Below are 15,742 nucleotides of genomic sequence, written 5' to 3' on the forward strand. Positions count from 1 at the left end.
ATCACCGAGCGTGTCCAAACATGGCTGTTTCTTTGATCAACGTGGCAATTTCGTCATTTCACGTATAAATTTCGCATTTTGCTCACTTGATCCGGTCAAAAAGCCCCTGCGTGCCCCGTTACAATTCCCAACGGAAGGGTATTTCGGTAAAATCAAAACTGACCCTGACCGATTCCCAACGCAACCCTTTGAATGCCAATAACAGAATCCCTCCATCATTTCCCGGTCTACCTCTCTCTCCTCCAACATAACCTCCCTCGCTCTCTTTCTCACGCACGTCACCTCTACCGCTCTCGCTCTCTCACTGCCCCAACCACCGCTGTTGCCGATGACCACCGCTACTCAACTTCGCCGCTTTGGCGTCGCCGCCGTTGCAGCAGCCGGCGCATACGCTTCGGCCGGGGCTATCTTTGATCCATGCTTTGCATCCAGCGACAGAGGAGGCGCCTCATTGGACGTCGTGCGTAAGAAGATCGCGGATCCGAATGCCGTAGTTCCGTCCAGAGCAGTCCAGGAGTCGGCTCTGATTGGCGCCACCTCTGCTAATCCTCTCGACATTCTTGTTGTCGGCGGGGGCGCCACCGGCTGCGGCGTCGCTCTGGACGCCGTGACGAGAGGGCTTCGCGTCGGTCTCGTCGAGAGGGAGGACTTCGCCTCTGGAACGTCCTCAAGGTCTACAAAGTTACTCCATGGAGGTACGTTTTTAAACAATTGACAAGCATAATGAATAAAGAAATAGTTTGTAGCTGCAGTTGTTTAACTTGTTCAGTGTGACAGACTGACAGTGTTCATTGTCGAAACCGGGGCCCCGATTGTTTGGCGAATTTCTATTCATTATGTTATTTATTTATATTTAGCTGCTTTCTTTGCTTGGAGCTCTCAATTCATTCATGTATTCATTCAAATTTTAAAAGTTAATTGATTTATTTTTGATATTGTTGTCGGTTGATACAGCTTTTAGGTTAAGAAAGGATATAATTTGGAGGTGTAAATGGTTGAATTGGAGGTTAAATTTTAAAATTTGTACCTAGACATTTAATTTTGAATTTTATTTCTTATTTGTTTCCTTCAACTTTCAGAACATTCATCATGACTAGGTCGACCCGGGGGGGGGGGGGGGGCTTCCACGTGGTTTTGTTGTATTTGTTAATTAATTGTTACAGTTCTATTGATGTGCATATATGTGCGAAATGCACGCAGAAGCAGTGAGAATATGCTTGATTCTGTAAGAGTCGAGAAATCAGAAATATTTTCTGTGGCTTAATATCATAGCATGCGCTGTTGGCCTGTTCTTGATCAGTTTTCTTTTGGTGGTATTTTTTGTCCCCCCTTTTTAACTTTTTCCCTTTTGGAATATTTTCAGCCATCACACTCTTTCTGAATATTTTTGCCCAGTAAAAGTATTCCGTGCATTTAGAAGGTGCAATGCTGCCACTTGGATTTATCATGAAGCTTGCTGAAAACCAGAATGAGTCAATTCAATTCAATATATATATTTTTTCTGTTAGAAAAAAATGAATACAGGGACGAAGCATGTGTGTCACTAGATAGTTACATACCCTTAATCCAAGGATGGAAGTTCAATAACTTAAAAATTAATGATTTGGTTATCTATCTGTAGAATTTTAACTGTGAAATGGGAGGTTAATAGTTTTGCTGATTTATTTTCGCAGATTTGTAAGCATATTAATTGGAATTGTCCTTTTGAATTTATGAGCTCAGTAGAGATTTTACTTCTAAAAATTTGTTTTCAATTAGGAAGGATGAGTGTGGTTTTAATTAGTTTTTTGCAGGCAGAAATGCCCTTCTTAGATTGCAGCACTATCAAGTTGGGTCACCATTGCACCTAAGGTCTGCTACTTCTGTATTTCAAAAGGATCAACTTAATAAATATGTTCTTCCTGAATCATGTATTTACAATCATTATGTAGTTGGGGCAGATGCATCAAGATAGTGGGTTGATTTAGGGCAACCATTTAAGAACTTTAGTTGGTCTGGGAAATAAAAATGGTAAATTTTATGATTTAAATATGCCATGGGTCTTCTTTCTTTGAGTGAAGATTGTGAAAAATAGGGATTTATTTTGTAAATTGTAGAAAACCTATGTTAAATGATTTTATTGCGGTTGTTAAGAATTGTAATAATGTATGTAAACCATCTGACGATTGTATTTAGGAGTTATGGTAGGATAACTTAACAACGCAAATGGAATAGAATTTGCTGCATCTGTAACTTTCTTGCTTAACTACATACAGCTGCTCATTGTTGAACATTAATATGATTGAGATCAAATGAATCATCTCTCTTTTTTAACAAATGAATGATGCTCTCTCTCTCTCTCTCTCGCGTGCGCACACACACACACACACTCATTTTTTATTTTTATGGAATTGATTGGCTGCTTTTGCTTTAAATGCAGCAGCCTTAGCACATGACAAAATCATGAAACTTGGCTTTATGTCATTATAAATTGGAGCTATACATACTGTCTTGATTTTCTATGATGGGTCTTCTTACTGAGAAAGTTATGTAATTTTGCCACAAATTTAGAAATTTAAAAAACTTTTCTTGTGCCATATTTATTGTTATAATGCTTTTCCATTCACAGCTGATCTCAAGCCTGAATAGGGGAAGAAGGGCTCTGTTAGGTTGTTGTTACCATAAAACTTTGTCGAACCCCCATATCTAAGCACTCCAACTTTAGGAGGATGGTACCATGGGTTTAGCGGAATGGCAAAAAATAATTTATTTATTTTATCGAACCTAGTGGTGTAAAGCTTTGTCATTGTCATCTTATTACTATACTTTCTTAAAAAGTTTTTTCCCCTTTATACACACGATATTTTGCTGTTTAGATCTCTCTATTGCTTCTAGAAAGTTGGTTTGTTTGCTTAATCAAATTATCATCTTTAGAAGAAGCTGCTTGGAAACTGCAATTTTTATTCTGTCAATTACAATTTTCAACAATTTAAAATTTCGGAACCAAGTTGGGGCAGGGAAGAATTAGCCTTTTAGTCTTTTTATTTTATTTTTTAAGGATATGTGAAGTTGGATCAATTCATTATCTCAAGGGGGGCAGTTCGACCATTAGGAAATCTTAAATGCTGAATTTGATAAGGCTTTTAACTTTTCATTGTTCGTTGGAGGTTCAAAGAATTTTAAAGAGGAATAGAATGCTTAAACTCCATCCACATTTGGCTTTTTCTTGTGAATGCTTGGATGTTGGTGGTTTTTACTACCCATTTGTACAGCTCTTCTTGTGCTTTACTGCGTGATTGCTGTTACATTGTATTTATTGTTATTCTGAAGTCATTTTTCTTCTTATTTAGAACTCATATAGACAAAACTTTTTAGGAGTTCGTTACTTGGAGAAAGCTGTCTTTAATTTGGATTATGGGCAATTGAAGCTAGTATTTCATGCGCTTGAGGAGCGTCAGCAAGTTATTGAGAATGCTCCACACCTGTGCCATGCTTTGCCATGCATGACACCGTGCTTTAACTGGTTTGAGGTTGTGTACTATTGGATGGGCTTGAAATTATATGATCTGGTCGCAGGGTCACGCCTTCTACATTTGTCGAGATATTATTCTCTGCAGGAGTCTGTTGAACTCTTTCCCACTCTTGCGAGGAAGGGTAATGGTAGAAATTTGAGGGGCACAGTGGTGTATTATGATGGACAGATGAATGATGCACGGTTAAATGTTGGTTTGGCATGCACTGCGGCATTAGCTGGTGCAGCGGTGCTCAACCATGCTGAAGTGGTATCCTTTCTTAAAGACAAGGTTAGCGGACGGATAATTGGTGCACGAGTTCGTAACAATCTATCAGGTACAAAGCACACTCTTTCAATGCACTTTTTCAATGCATTATTGCTGGTTGATAGCATCTCTCACTACTGTGTTTTTCAGTTTTTTTTTTCTTTTAATTTGAATTTTTATATAAAAAAATTATGCTATAGGCATGGAATAAGTTGGCTAATTAATTTATGACAAGCCTGTGAAATTAATCTTGTCTTCCAATACATTTGTCGTCATTTTAGTTTTCCATGAGATGCACGTAGTGTTTGAGGATCAAAGAAGTTTAAGATTATGAAACTCAATTTTTAAACCATTTATTTTTTTCCTATTTATTTATGCTCATTATATATATAGACAATACTTCTAAAAACAAAATATCATAATTGGCACAAATAGATGTCCATTCTTGACACAAATGATGCCTTGTTTGGAAACTAATATTTTCAGACTAGGCATGTCAGATCTGACTCCATTACATCTTCTTTTCATTCACATATGAATTTCACTTTTTGTTTTTAATCTTCTATCTCTTGCTCTCTTTACCGCATCAGCACCACAAGTTATCATTTAAGTACGCTTTAAGATTTATTGTCTGCTATTATTGTTAGTCATTCACATATCAGAATACCTAAAATGATCGTTTCTATTTGTTCTGATCCTTACTGCCTTCAAAGTGCACCAGGAAAAGAGTTTGATACATATGCAAAGGTGGTTGTGAACGCGGCTGGCCCATTTTGTGATTCTGTGAGGAAAATGGCTGACAAAAATGCACAAAATATGATATGTCCCAGCAGCGGGGTACATATTGTACTTCCTGATTACTATTCTCCTGAAGGAATGGGCCTAATTGTTCCCAAAACTAAGGATGGTCGTGTTGTGTTCATGCTGCCATGGTTGGGCAGAACTGTTGCTGGCACTACAGACTCTAACACTAACATTACAACACTTCCAGAACCACACGAGGATGAGATTCAATTTATATTGGATGCCATTTGTGATTATCTCAATGTCAAGGTTGGTTTGACCCCTTGTCTTGTTTTTTCAGTTTTTGCAGCGTTTACAACTTCTCCATAAATATCAGGAGCTACTTAAAATTTAATTTTGTAGCATTATTTGAAGTTGAATTTGAAATCAAATAAGCTTATGTTTACAATATGGCGCTTAGTTGGAAGTTCAGAATTTGCGCTTAGAAGTTCAGAATTTGCACTTAGTTGCCTCAATATGTGTCACTTTTCTTCAATTATATTCATAATGGATGGGAGCGTGGTTGAATACCAAGTCACTAAAATATTCTTCTCTCCTTTGGTTTTAAATCTTCAACATTCTTACAGGTAGATGTCAATTTCTTTGATGTGTAACCATTTTATTGATTGTTATATTGGTGCTGATACTCCTATGTGAAAATTATTTTTAGAAGTGTGTGCAGTTGATAAATAAGTTAGCACAAGAAACAAATATTAGATTAGCAACTTGGAATATAGGAACTCTTATAGGAAAAAAGTATGGAAATAGTGGAAATAATGTTTAGGAGGAAAATTAACTTAATTTGCCTTCAAGAGACAAAATGGGTAGGAGAAAAAGTTAGAGAAATTGAAAAATCATGATTTAAACTTCAGTACATTGGTATAGAGAAACAGAAAAACGGGTGGGTATTTTTGTAGACAAAGACCTAAAAGATAACATAGTAGACGTTAAAAGAATAGGGGATTGGATTAAAAATCAGGATAGCTTTAGGCTTGGAGATGGTGAACGTCAGCATATGCTCCCCAAATAGGATTAGCAGAAAATCTTAAAATACAATTTTAGGAAGATATAGATAGTATTTTACAAGTTTGTCTGAAAATACATTCATAGGAGCTGATTTTGAATGGTCACATTGGAAAGGATAATATAGGAACATGGGAGGATACATAGAGGCTACGGATATGGAGATAAAAATGAGGCCGGTGATTCAATCTTAGATTTTGTTACATCTTATGATTTTGTTATGTTGAATATTTGCTTTATAAAAAGATAACACTAAATAATCTTCAAGAGTGGGTGTAATAAAAGCCAAATAGATTTCTTCTTAACTAAGGACGGGGATCATCTATCTTGTAAGGATTGTAAAGTTATTCCAGGTGAAAGTTTGGCTACACAACATAGAGTCTTAGCATTAGATATACATATTAAAAAATGGATGGGAAGGAGTAGCATAAATCAATGCAAAAGAACTAGATGGTGGAACTTGAAGGGAGACAATATAGTAAAATTTAAAGATAAAATGAACAAAGAGTGTGATTGGACAGTAGGAGATAAAGTTGATGCAAATATTGTTTGGAATAGAATGGCAAATTCTATTATACAGATAGCAAAAGAGGTTTTAGGTGAGTCCAACGGAAGATATTCGGATAGCAAAGAAAGTTGGTGGTAGGATTAAGAAGTCCAAAAGCCGTTAAGACAAAAAGAAATTGGAACAAAATATGGAAAATAATTAGAAATATAGAAAATCTTGAAAAATATAAAAAAACAAGAAAAAAAATGCAAAAGAGACTCTAGTGAAGCTAAACATAGAGCTTATGATACTTTATATATTAAACTAGATACAAAAGAAGTAGAAAAACACATATATAAACTTGCAAGAATTTGAGAAAGAAAATGCAAATATTTAGATGATGTAAAATATATAAAGGACGAGTTTTATAATGTCTTAATTACAAAAGAAGACATAAAAGAGAGGTGGCAAAGATACTTTGATAAGTCATTTAATGAAAATCAAAATGAAAGATTGAACTTCGAAGTGACAAATGAGGAGAAGACTGAAAATAGAATATTTATTCCCAAAATTAGAGTCCTTGAAGTTGAGATGGCATTAAGAAATATGAAAAGTGGGAAATCTATAGGACCAAATAAAATACCAATTGAAGTATGGAAATGTTTAGGGGATAAAGGATTTGTTTGGTTAACTAATCTATTCAATACTATTATAAAAACAAAAAAATTGCTAAGAGAATGGAGGAAAATTACATTAGTACCTATGTACAAAAGCAAAGGCGATATTCAAAATTGTAATAACTATCGTGGAATTAAGATTATGAGTCATATGATGAAATTATGGGAAAGGGTAATTGAACATAGAATTAAATTAGAAATGAAGATTTCAGAAATCAATTTGGTTTAATGCTTGGGAGATCAAATTGAAGCTATTTATCTTTTAAGAAGTTTAATGAAAAAGTTTAGGGAAAAGAAGAGGGACTTGCATATAGTTTTTATTGATTTAGAGAAAGCTTATGATAGAGTACCTAGGGAAGTTCTTTAGTGGGTCTTAGAAAAGAAGGGAGTTTTGTAGTAAATATATGAAGTTATTAAGGATATGTATGATAGAGTAGCGAATAGTGTTAGGATTGTAGGAGGTGAATTTAGAGATTTCCAATCACAATAGGTGTGCATCAAGGATCTACTTTGAGTCTTTATATTTTTACTTTAGTAATTGATGAATTACTGAGCATATCCAAAATGAGATCCCTTGGTGTGTATTGTTTGCAGATGATATAGTGTTGATTGATTATAGCAGGAGCAGAGTGGAATCTAAGCTAGAACTTTGGAGAGCCGCATTAAAGTCTAAAGGGTTCAAGATAAGTAGGAATAAGATTGAATATATGAAATGTAATTTCAGTAATTTAAGGAGTAGCAATAGAGAGAAGATTGAACTTGATAATCAAGAGATTAATAGCATTGATAGATTTAGATATCTTGGATCTATTATGCAAGCTGAAGGGGAAATTGAAGAAGATGTAGTACATAGAATTAAAACAGGCTGGGTAAAAAGGAGAAATGCGTCAAATGTGTTGTGTGATCGTAAGTCCCCTTAAAAAAAAGGAAAGTTTTATAAGATGGCTATAAGGCCAGCTATACTTTATGATTCAAAATGTCGGGCGACTAAGAAACGATATGTAAAATGATAAAAGTTACTGAGATACAAACGTGAAGGTAGATGAGTGGTTTAGCATTAAAAGATAAAGTAAGAGATGAAACAAATACGTAATTTAGGCATAGCACCGATTGAAAACAAGATAAGGGAGGGGCGGCTTTGATGGTTTGGGCATTTGAAACGTAAGCCTAGTAGAGCACCTATAAGGAGGAGTGAGTTAATTATTGTGTCTGGCATGAAAAGGTGTAGGAGTAGGCTTAAAATAATTTGGAATGAGGTAGTGAGGAATAATTTATTAGCCCTTAATGTAATAGAGGAAAACACTCTAGACCCCACCTAGTGGGACTTAAAGACTTCTTGTTGCTGCTGCTGTTGTTGTTGTGGCTGTTGTTGTGCGGTTGATGCTCCAGTATTTTGATTTGTGATCAGTTTTATCCGCTTCTTCCTTGCTACTGTTTTGGATCATTATTCATTACTCTATATTTGTGCTGTATTTAGTTTTGTATTGCTTTATTTAATCACATAGTAAAAGGTGTCAAAAGTCTATTTTGGCCTTTACTATGAGAATAGATTGTCAAGCAAGCCAAAAAATAAGACAGAGCCTTGAGGCCAACATATTACGTACAAGTTAAAACTATAATGATACAATGCTTATATTGTATTCAGGCTACTACACTTTTTTAGCATTTGCCCCTTAGAGTGCATTTGGTTGGGGAAAGAGTAGTGGAGAGAAAGAGAAGTGGAACTAATAGGAGAGAAGAGAAGATAGAAGAGAAGTGAGAAGTACTAACTTTAGAAACCTAAAGAAATGAGAAATAAAAAATTTCCCTGTTTGGTTCAACTGACAGGAGAGAAGAAAGAGCTTACAGTACTACTCTTGATAGAGAAGTAAAGCAATAATAGTTTATTAAATATATATATATATTTACATTAAAAAAAAATACACTTAGATTAATCCAATTGCACAAGACCCCATTGGATGTGGAACAAACCTATATGCACATTGAACTCCATGACCGCAATATATTTGGCCATATATTTTAGAAATAATCATTGCATATAAAAGTTCCTTATGCTGCAGATTCTTCAAATTCTCACTATACATCAACGGTTTTTTTTTTTTGTTAGCAAAAGAACATTTCATTAACAGAAGAATTTAGAAGAGGGAGAATGAGACATCTCCCAAGAAAGATGTGGAACAAACCAGAAAAAATAATTAGAAACTACAGAGGGACAAAAAATCAGCAAGCCAGCACATTCTTCTAATCTCTTTGAATCTTTTGGAAATTATTTCCTTGGAGAAAACCAAATCCAACCACAATGATGCCAAATACTGAATCCATACATCTATGGATTTGTCAGCCTGAAAATAGTTCAGGCTGGCTTGCAGCATGTGTTCCCTAAACATTGGTTGGCACAATAAGTGGATACCCCAGTGGCATTGCTACCATCTTTGGCGGCACTGAACGGAGCGGTACCAACACCAAATTATTTGCTGGAGGATGAATCCATAAACCAATAATAATAGTAGTGTTAAAGTTAGTAGTAGTAGTAGTAAAGCACAAAGAATGGGATCAAATAAAGTAAAACTAAAGGACAAGTGAAGGGATCAGTTCATCCAACTTTGGGAACTGCTTGTGGCTGTGGAGTTGCGCGAGGCAGAAGAGTGGGGGAGTGCTGGTTAATAGATTTCCTTATTGTATGGATTTTGTATTTTATTAAGGGGTATTATTGCCTTTTCATAAAATTTTAAGTTAGTTTCCCTTATTTTTCTTTCCAATTCTCCCCAGTTTGGGAAGCAAAAAGTAAAGCTAGTAGTAGTAGTAAAGTGCAAAGAATTGAATAAAATAAACTAAAACTGAAAAACAAGTGAAATGATCAGTTTATCCTACCTTGGGGAAATAAAGTAAAACTAAAGAGCAAGTGAAGGGATCAGTTTATCCTACCTTGGGGAACTGCCTCTGCTTGTGGAGTTGCGAGAGGCAGTAGAGTGGGGGACTGCCAGTTAATAGATTTCCTTATGGTATGGATTTCGTATTTCATTAGTTGGCATTATTGCCTTCCGAAAATTTGTAAGTTTATTTCCCTTATTTTTCTCTCCAAATCTCTCCAGTTTGGGAAGGGAACATGTTTTTTGAAGACTTTCTCCCTTTTTTCTCTATTTCTCTTCTCCTTTATTTATTTGAACCAAACAGGATAAGTGAAGAGAAACCCGTTTCTTTTTCCTTTCTCTTCTCTCAGCTCCTCACCAATCAAACACTCTCAAGAGACTTGGAATATCTGACATAAGAATCCATCTTGCATGAGTTGAATCCAAGTTGTACTCTCATGTCAATAGATCATTTAGACTCTTCAAGGCGTGCTTAGTTTGCTTGCAGTAAGATTTGTTTGTAATATTTGTGTAGTTTAAGTGTGTGTTTGTAATTTCATGCATTCAAAGTGTGTTTAGTTTGCTTGTAGCAGGATTATGTGTTTTGGGAGCTTGTTTGTAATATTTATGTATTTTAGGGGTATCCTTGTAATTAAATGTATCATTAGGGGGTACATGTGTAATTTCGTGTATTGTAGGCTTTCTTATAAATAGCATGTGAGTGCCATGTAAGAGACGGTTTTTTGATGAATTAGAATTGAAAGTGACGTATGATTTCTCCCCTTGTATCTCCATCCTTTTCTTCTTTATTCTTCTTCCCCTTCTCTATCTTTCCCAAATTATGTTTTGACTGTAATTTCATGATACTGTCCTGCACATCACATGTGCTAGCATGCATGCACCTTCCTATTATGGATGTCTGCACCTGCACATTGTGAATGTCTATTATGGATGTCTGCATCTTCACATAATGGTCAAACGCACTTCTCAAACAGTGTGAAGGTTCAAGAGATTTTGATTCATATTTCAAATCTTAGAGTTCTTACACATAAGGAAGCTTATTAAAACCTTGATATGAAGACACTTATCAAATGCAGACCACAAGCTTCAATCTGTTGGATTGTGATTCTAACCTAATGCTTGAGGGCAATTTTTGGGCTTATGCTCTGTTACTAGTGGAGAAAGCTTTGCCAATTGAACCATATGGGTTAGAAGCATTGATAGTAGGTGGTCTTCAATTTTTATTATGTTATACCCTTGAGAGCTTATAGGGAAATAACAAGTTACTGATATTTAATCTTTTGCTTTATATGTGGACAAGAAGCATTGCTAGCAGGCGATTTTGATTTTTAGTATGTTATACCCTTGAAAACTGGTGGCAACTGATATTTATCATTTTGGTTTTTTTTTTTCATTCAAATGTTTCCCTTTGAAATGTACACAAAAATTTACAAGCGTTATAAAGCTTTTAACATTAGTTATTCAATTTAGGTACGTCGTGTAGATGTTCTATCTGCTTGGAGTGGTATTCGCCCATTGGCAGTGGATCCATCGGCAAAGAACACTGAAAGCATCTCTAGAGATCACATTGTATGTGAAGATTACCCAGGTCTGGTGACAATTACTGGTGGGAAATGGACAACTTACCGCAGGTAAGTTTTGTAGAGTTCCTAGTATATGCATTTAGCTTCTAAACTTGTTAAAAAATATAACTTCCTAATTACTAAGCCATTCCTAGTCAGTTGCCCCATCTGCATGCTTTATTATTTGCAGAAACATTTTGACATTTTAAAACAAACTTTTGTCTCAAGCAGATCAATAGGATAAGCTCAGCTTCTGCTTGTCATCCTTAAATCTTTATTAAATCTCTTTTCCATGTATGAGTATTGTATTCACTATAGCCCATTTCAGCATGGCAGAAGATGCGGTTAACAATGCTGTGAAGACTGGAAAGCTGAGCCCAACCAATCAGTGCTCAACTAACAGTTTGCGGATTTTTGGCGGTGATGGATGGGATCCTGCATCTTTTACAATTCTTGCTCAACAATATGTACGTATGAAAAAGACATATAATGGTGAAGTTGTTCCTGGGGTAATGGACACTGCTGCAGCTAAGCATTTATCTCGTGCCTATGGTACATTGGCTGAACGAGTTGCTGCCATTGCTCAGGTTTGTACCTGCTGTAAAATTCATCTAGTTCTAGTTGTTTACAGTAGAGGTTTCTTGGCATCCCCATTTCAAATTTTTTTAGAATGAAAGTTGAAGTTTCATGAGTTTCTTGTAATTTTGATCTCGTACTCTACTATATTGTTGCCAAATGTGAAGTGTAGAAATGGAAGCAACTGAAATAGTGACTCCTTCATTTCATTTCTCAGAAAAAGCAAATGGAGTAGACTCTCCTGTGTTTAGTCAGCTAAACTTGTCAGAGTCTACTTGAAAAGAATGCTGATGCTCAAGTTCAATTGATGTTAATATTGCTAATTTTCTTGGTGATATTTGGGTAACTTTCATGTGTTGGGGAGTGGGTGGGCGGCTGTGTAGATTCATGTCAGGATGTATCCTTAAAATTTTGCCTCAATTTTTTGAGTGCAATACAATGGGAGGCATTATATCAGCTAATTATAGATTAAATTGTAAAAAATTTCAGGTAATGCATCTATTGACTAGTATGATTTTTTTTTTTTTTGAATTTAATATTTTTTTTTTGTGGGTGCCAAATGTTAAAGAAAAGTGCGATTAATTGGTGTCGAGCTTGGGAAGAGAGATCCAAATATGATCCTAATTTTTCAGCATTTTCACATGGGCTGCTTTCAAGATCAAAACCTACATACACTCATTTAACAACATTTTAATACCTATATAAGGAAAATAAAAAACATTTTTGGTGCTGGTCTTGAAAATTCCTATAAAAATTTGTTTTAGGGCTCTGTTGAATCATGAGGACAGAATGCTCATGAGCCATTACTGAATTGCTCAATGATATGTGAAGGTTGGAGGAGTTTGTGTTTGACCAGTGACCAAAGTTTGTATTTGGTTCATCTGATAGTAATGAGCGGGCTTTGAATGGCTTACGTTTTCAAGGTTTTAACTCTTTTTTGTGCCTAGACCAGAATAATACAGGTGATAAAAATTCTTATCTGTGAATGCATTTGTTCTTTGAGCCTGATTAAGTATATTTTGTTGTCCAATTGTCAGAATGAGAGTCTGGGGAAACGGCTTGCTCACGGCTACCCTTTTCTAGAGGCTGAGGTTGCATATTGTGCTCGGCAGGAGTACTGTGAGTCTGCCATTGATTTCGTTGCTAGGAGGTGTCGGCTTGCTTTCCTTGATACTGATGCGGCGGCAAGGGCGTTGCCACGCATAATTGAGATACTAGCTGCTGAACACAACTGGGACAAGTCAAGGCAACAGCAAGAGACAGAGACTGCCAAAGAATTTTTGAGTACTTTTAAAGCGTCAGAAAATGCCCATTTCCATGATGGAAAGCACAACTAGTGAGTGATACAACCTTATATTATTTAAATGTCAACCAATGTTCTCCAGTTGTTTTATTCTGAGAACATCTATTATATAGAAATTCCATCTCATTGTTTTTTGATAATTTGTGGCTGCGTTTTAGGTTCCATGGACATGGATGAGTAGGATCCATCTATGTGGGCTATATTTATTTTTCGGTATTTCACTCTCTGCATCAAGAATCCGAGCTTACTCTGATCCAAAGAGAATCTATCATTCATTCTTTTTTCCTTCCTTTTTTGAGGTTTTGATTTTTTCAAGTTCGTTCAGCAGGTTGGTACAGCCAGTATCCGTGGTTATACGAGTCACATGCTCAAATAATGTTTAATTCACGATCAATTGTTCCCATATGCTGTAGCCCTTCTTTTGCAAGGTGTCTGGCAATAAGTCCTAAATATACAGCATAGGTATTGGGATTAATGCCTTATGTTCATGTGATGATTGTACATGTAGTTCTATCATTAACTTTTCAATCACATGCTAATCCAAATATTTGTAACAGTTTACATACACAAATAAGTTTTAATGCATAGCTGGCGGGATTAATTTTGTTTATCATCTTCAACTGTTACTAAGTAATTTCAACAAGGTTTCTTTTGTATGCAAATGAAACCTGTGCAGTGGACAGTGGACTTATGTATGCAGCATGAGGAAATCTTTCATTAAAACTAGCCGTTGTGGTTCGTCATATTTTTATTTTTATTTATTTATGAGCTATTAGTTCCATCCTCAAGAGGTGGCCTCGGTACTAGATGACGGGAGGTTTTAGGGAAAAAAAAAAGGAAAACAAAGTTCCTCCCAAGATCCCAGGGAACAAGAAAACAGGTTGAAGAGGGGTGGGGTGTTTTTTTTTTTTCCATCTACTTAACTTTTTCTTGTTTCTCATTTTATGACATTTTCCTAAGAGTTTTATTTGAAATTGTTTGTTTTCTTCAATTAGATTCTCCATTTTGATCCCTTTTAACTAAGATCTCTGTTTCTTGTTCTTTTGTTTTTGGGAAGGGGGGGGGGGGTGACATTTTCTAATATTTTTAGATATTTTTTCATTAAATAAATAAGAACAAACAAATAATTAAAACAGAATAAAGAGAAAAAAAAAATATTGGTCATAATAGTACTACCATATGCAATTTTGTATTTGAACGCAACAATAAGCATAATTAAATTTGAAAATTAGAGGGTCAAATTTATTGAAATGACCTAGTAAAATTTTTATCTACATAAAATGTTAACGAAATGATGCATATGTTTATTTGTATTTTTAAATTTTTAATAATAGAACATTGAACATGAGATTATTTTGTTTCTTTTCTTTATCAAGTTCCAAATGATTTCGAGTTACTTTTTCTTCTCATTTTAAACCTTCTTAGAGGTTGGGGGGCGGGCCTCATTAGAACAGAAAGTTATGACAAGAATAGATTGTGCCATGGATGACAACTTAACTTGACGTTAATCATGTACTTTATTATTATTTTTTTTCTCCACTGCATTTTGGAGTATAGATTGTGAACATTTACTTTAAATTTGGGTAAATTTGAAAAAAAAATTAATACTATTTTATATTACATTTTATTCAAATCCAATATAAATTTAAAGTTAAAATCTCTCCAAATATAGGATTTTTGTTTGGAAGCATGTAGTTTAAAATTTTAATTTTAATTTATATAGATTTAGACAAAAAATATAATAAATTTATATTAAATTTCATCAAAATCAACACAAATTTAAATTCAATGCTTGAAATATATACTTCCAATCATTCTTTTTGAATTTACATGGGAACACTTGACAGTTTTGTTGTTTAATTTTTAATTGGAGGACAAGGTTTTCTTGTGGATTTGGATTTTGGGTTGTTTATTTGATTTTGGATCTCTGTTTTGGGTTTTGGTTTATATTGATATTAATTTGAGTTGAATTAAAATTAGGATTGAAATTACATACTTGTGTTTTACTTCTTTAGTTGTGGCTATAATATGTGTTATATGGTCCCTCTTTTCATAAAAAGTGAAAGTTATGCAAGTGATTAGATTGATAATTTGAACAATGGGAAAGTTATAAAAAGGGTAAAAGATACTCAACTCTCATAAGAATTGGAAAAAAGATAAGGATCTTTCTTGCGATTTTAAAATTTTCATTAACCTCCTTTAAGCTTTCAAAAATATTATAAATCTCTCATGAAGTTTGGCAAAATGATACAAATCTCCCCTAAAAAATTTGTCTTTTAACAAAATACAATGAAAGGTTTATGTCTTTTTGACAAATTTCAGAAAAAGATTCTTAAAATTCTTGAAATTTCACAGGAGATTTTTGAGATTTTTGAAATTTTAGAGAAGGTTTTTATTTTTTTTGTCAAACATTAAGAAAAATTAGTGTCATTTGCCATTAAAAAAATTTCCAATTTGTTTTGTTGAATTACTCATATATACATAAATGAAGAAATAAATTTATTATCTTTTACTACTATTATATAGGTGCATATGGTGAAGGGATCACTCATAATTGAAAATTCACTTTTACTCTAATTTTTGTATTTTTGATTGTAACTTTTAGGTTGTGATGCTATGGTTAATGTGAAATTTATTAGACCGTATTTATATGTATACTTGAATGTATAAAACTTGAATATGTACAAAAAAATAAAAAGATTT

The 15,742-nt window shown here is 34.5% G+C and overlaps 1 protein-coding gene across 2 annotated transcripts; it reads left to right on the forward strand.

Moving 5' to 3' along the window:
* Positions 1–203: 203 nt before the first annotated feature.
* LOC131165417 (glycerol-3-phosphate dehydrogenase SDP6, mitochondrial) lies at positions 204–13,652 on the forward strand. 2 transcript variants are annotated; one of them, XM_058123208.1, is made up of 7 exons: positions 204–695; positions 3,355–3,828; positions 4,480–4,811; positions 11,069–11,229; positions 11,489–11,747; positions 12,774–13,072; positions 13,198–13,652. In XM_058123208.1, coding segments are annotated over exons 1-7 (1,893 nt in total). In that variant the 5' UTR covers positions 204–328; the 3' UTR covers positions 13,199–13,652. The 2 variants fall into 2 exon arrangements, with proteins under 2 accessions (XP_057979191.1, XP_057979192.1); XM_058123209.1 differs by having other exon boundaries at positions 210–695; positions 12,774–13,652.
* The last annotated feature ends 2,090 nt before the right edge of the window (positions 13,653–15,742 follow it).

The sequence above is a fragment of the Malania oleifera genome, chromosome 10 (assembly GCF_029873635.1).
Source record: "Malania oleifera isolate guangnan ecotype guangnan chromosome 10, ASM2987363v1, whole genome shotgun sequence".
Lineage (NCBI taxonomy): Eukaryota > Viridiplantae > Streptophyta > Magnoliopsida > Santalales > Ximeniaceae > Malania > Malania oleifera.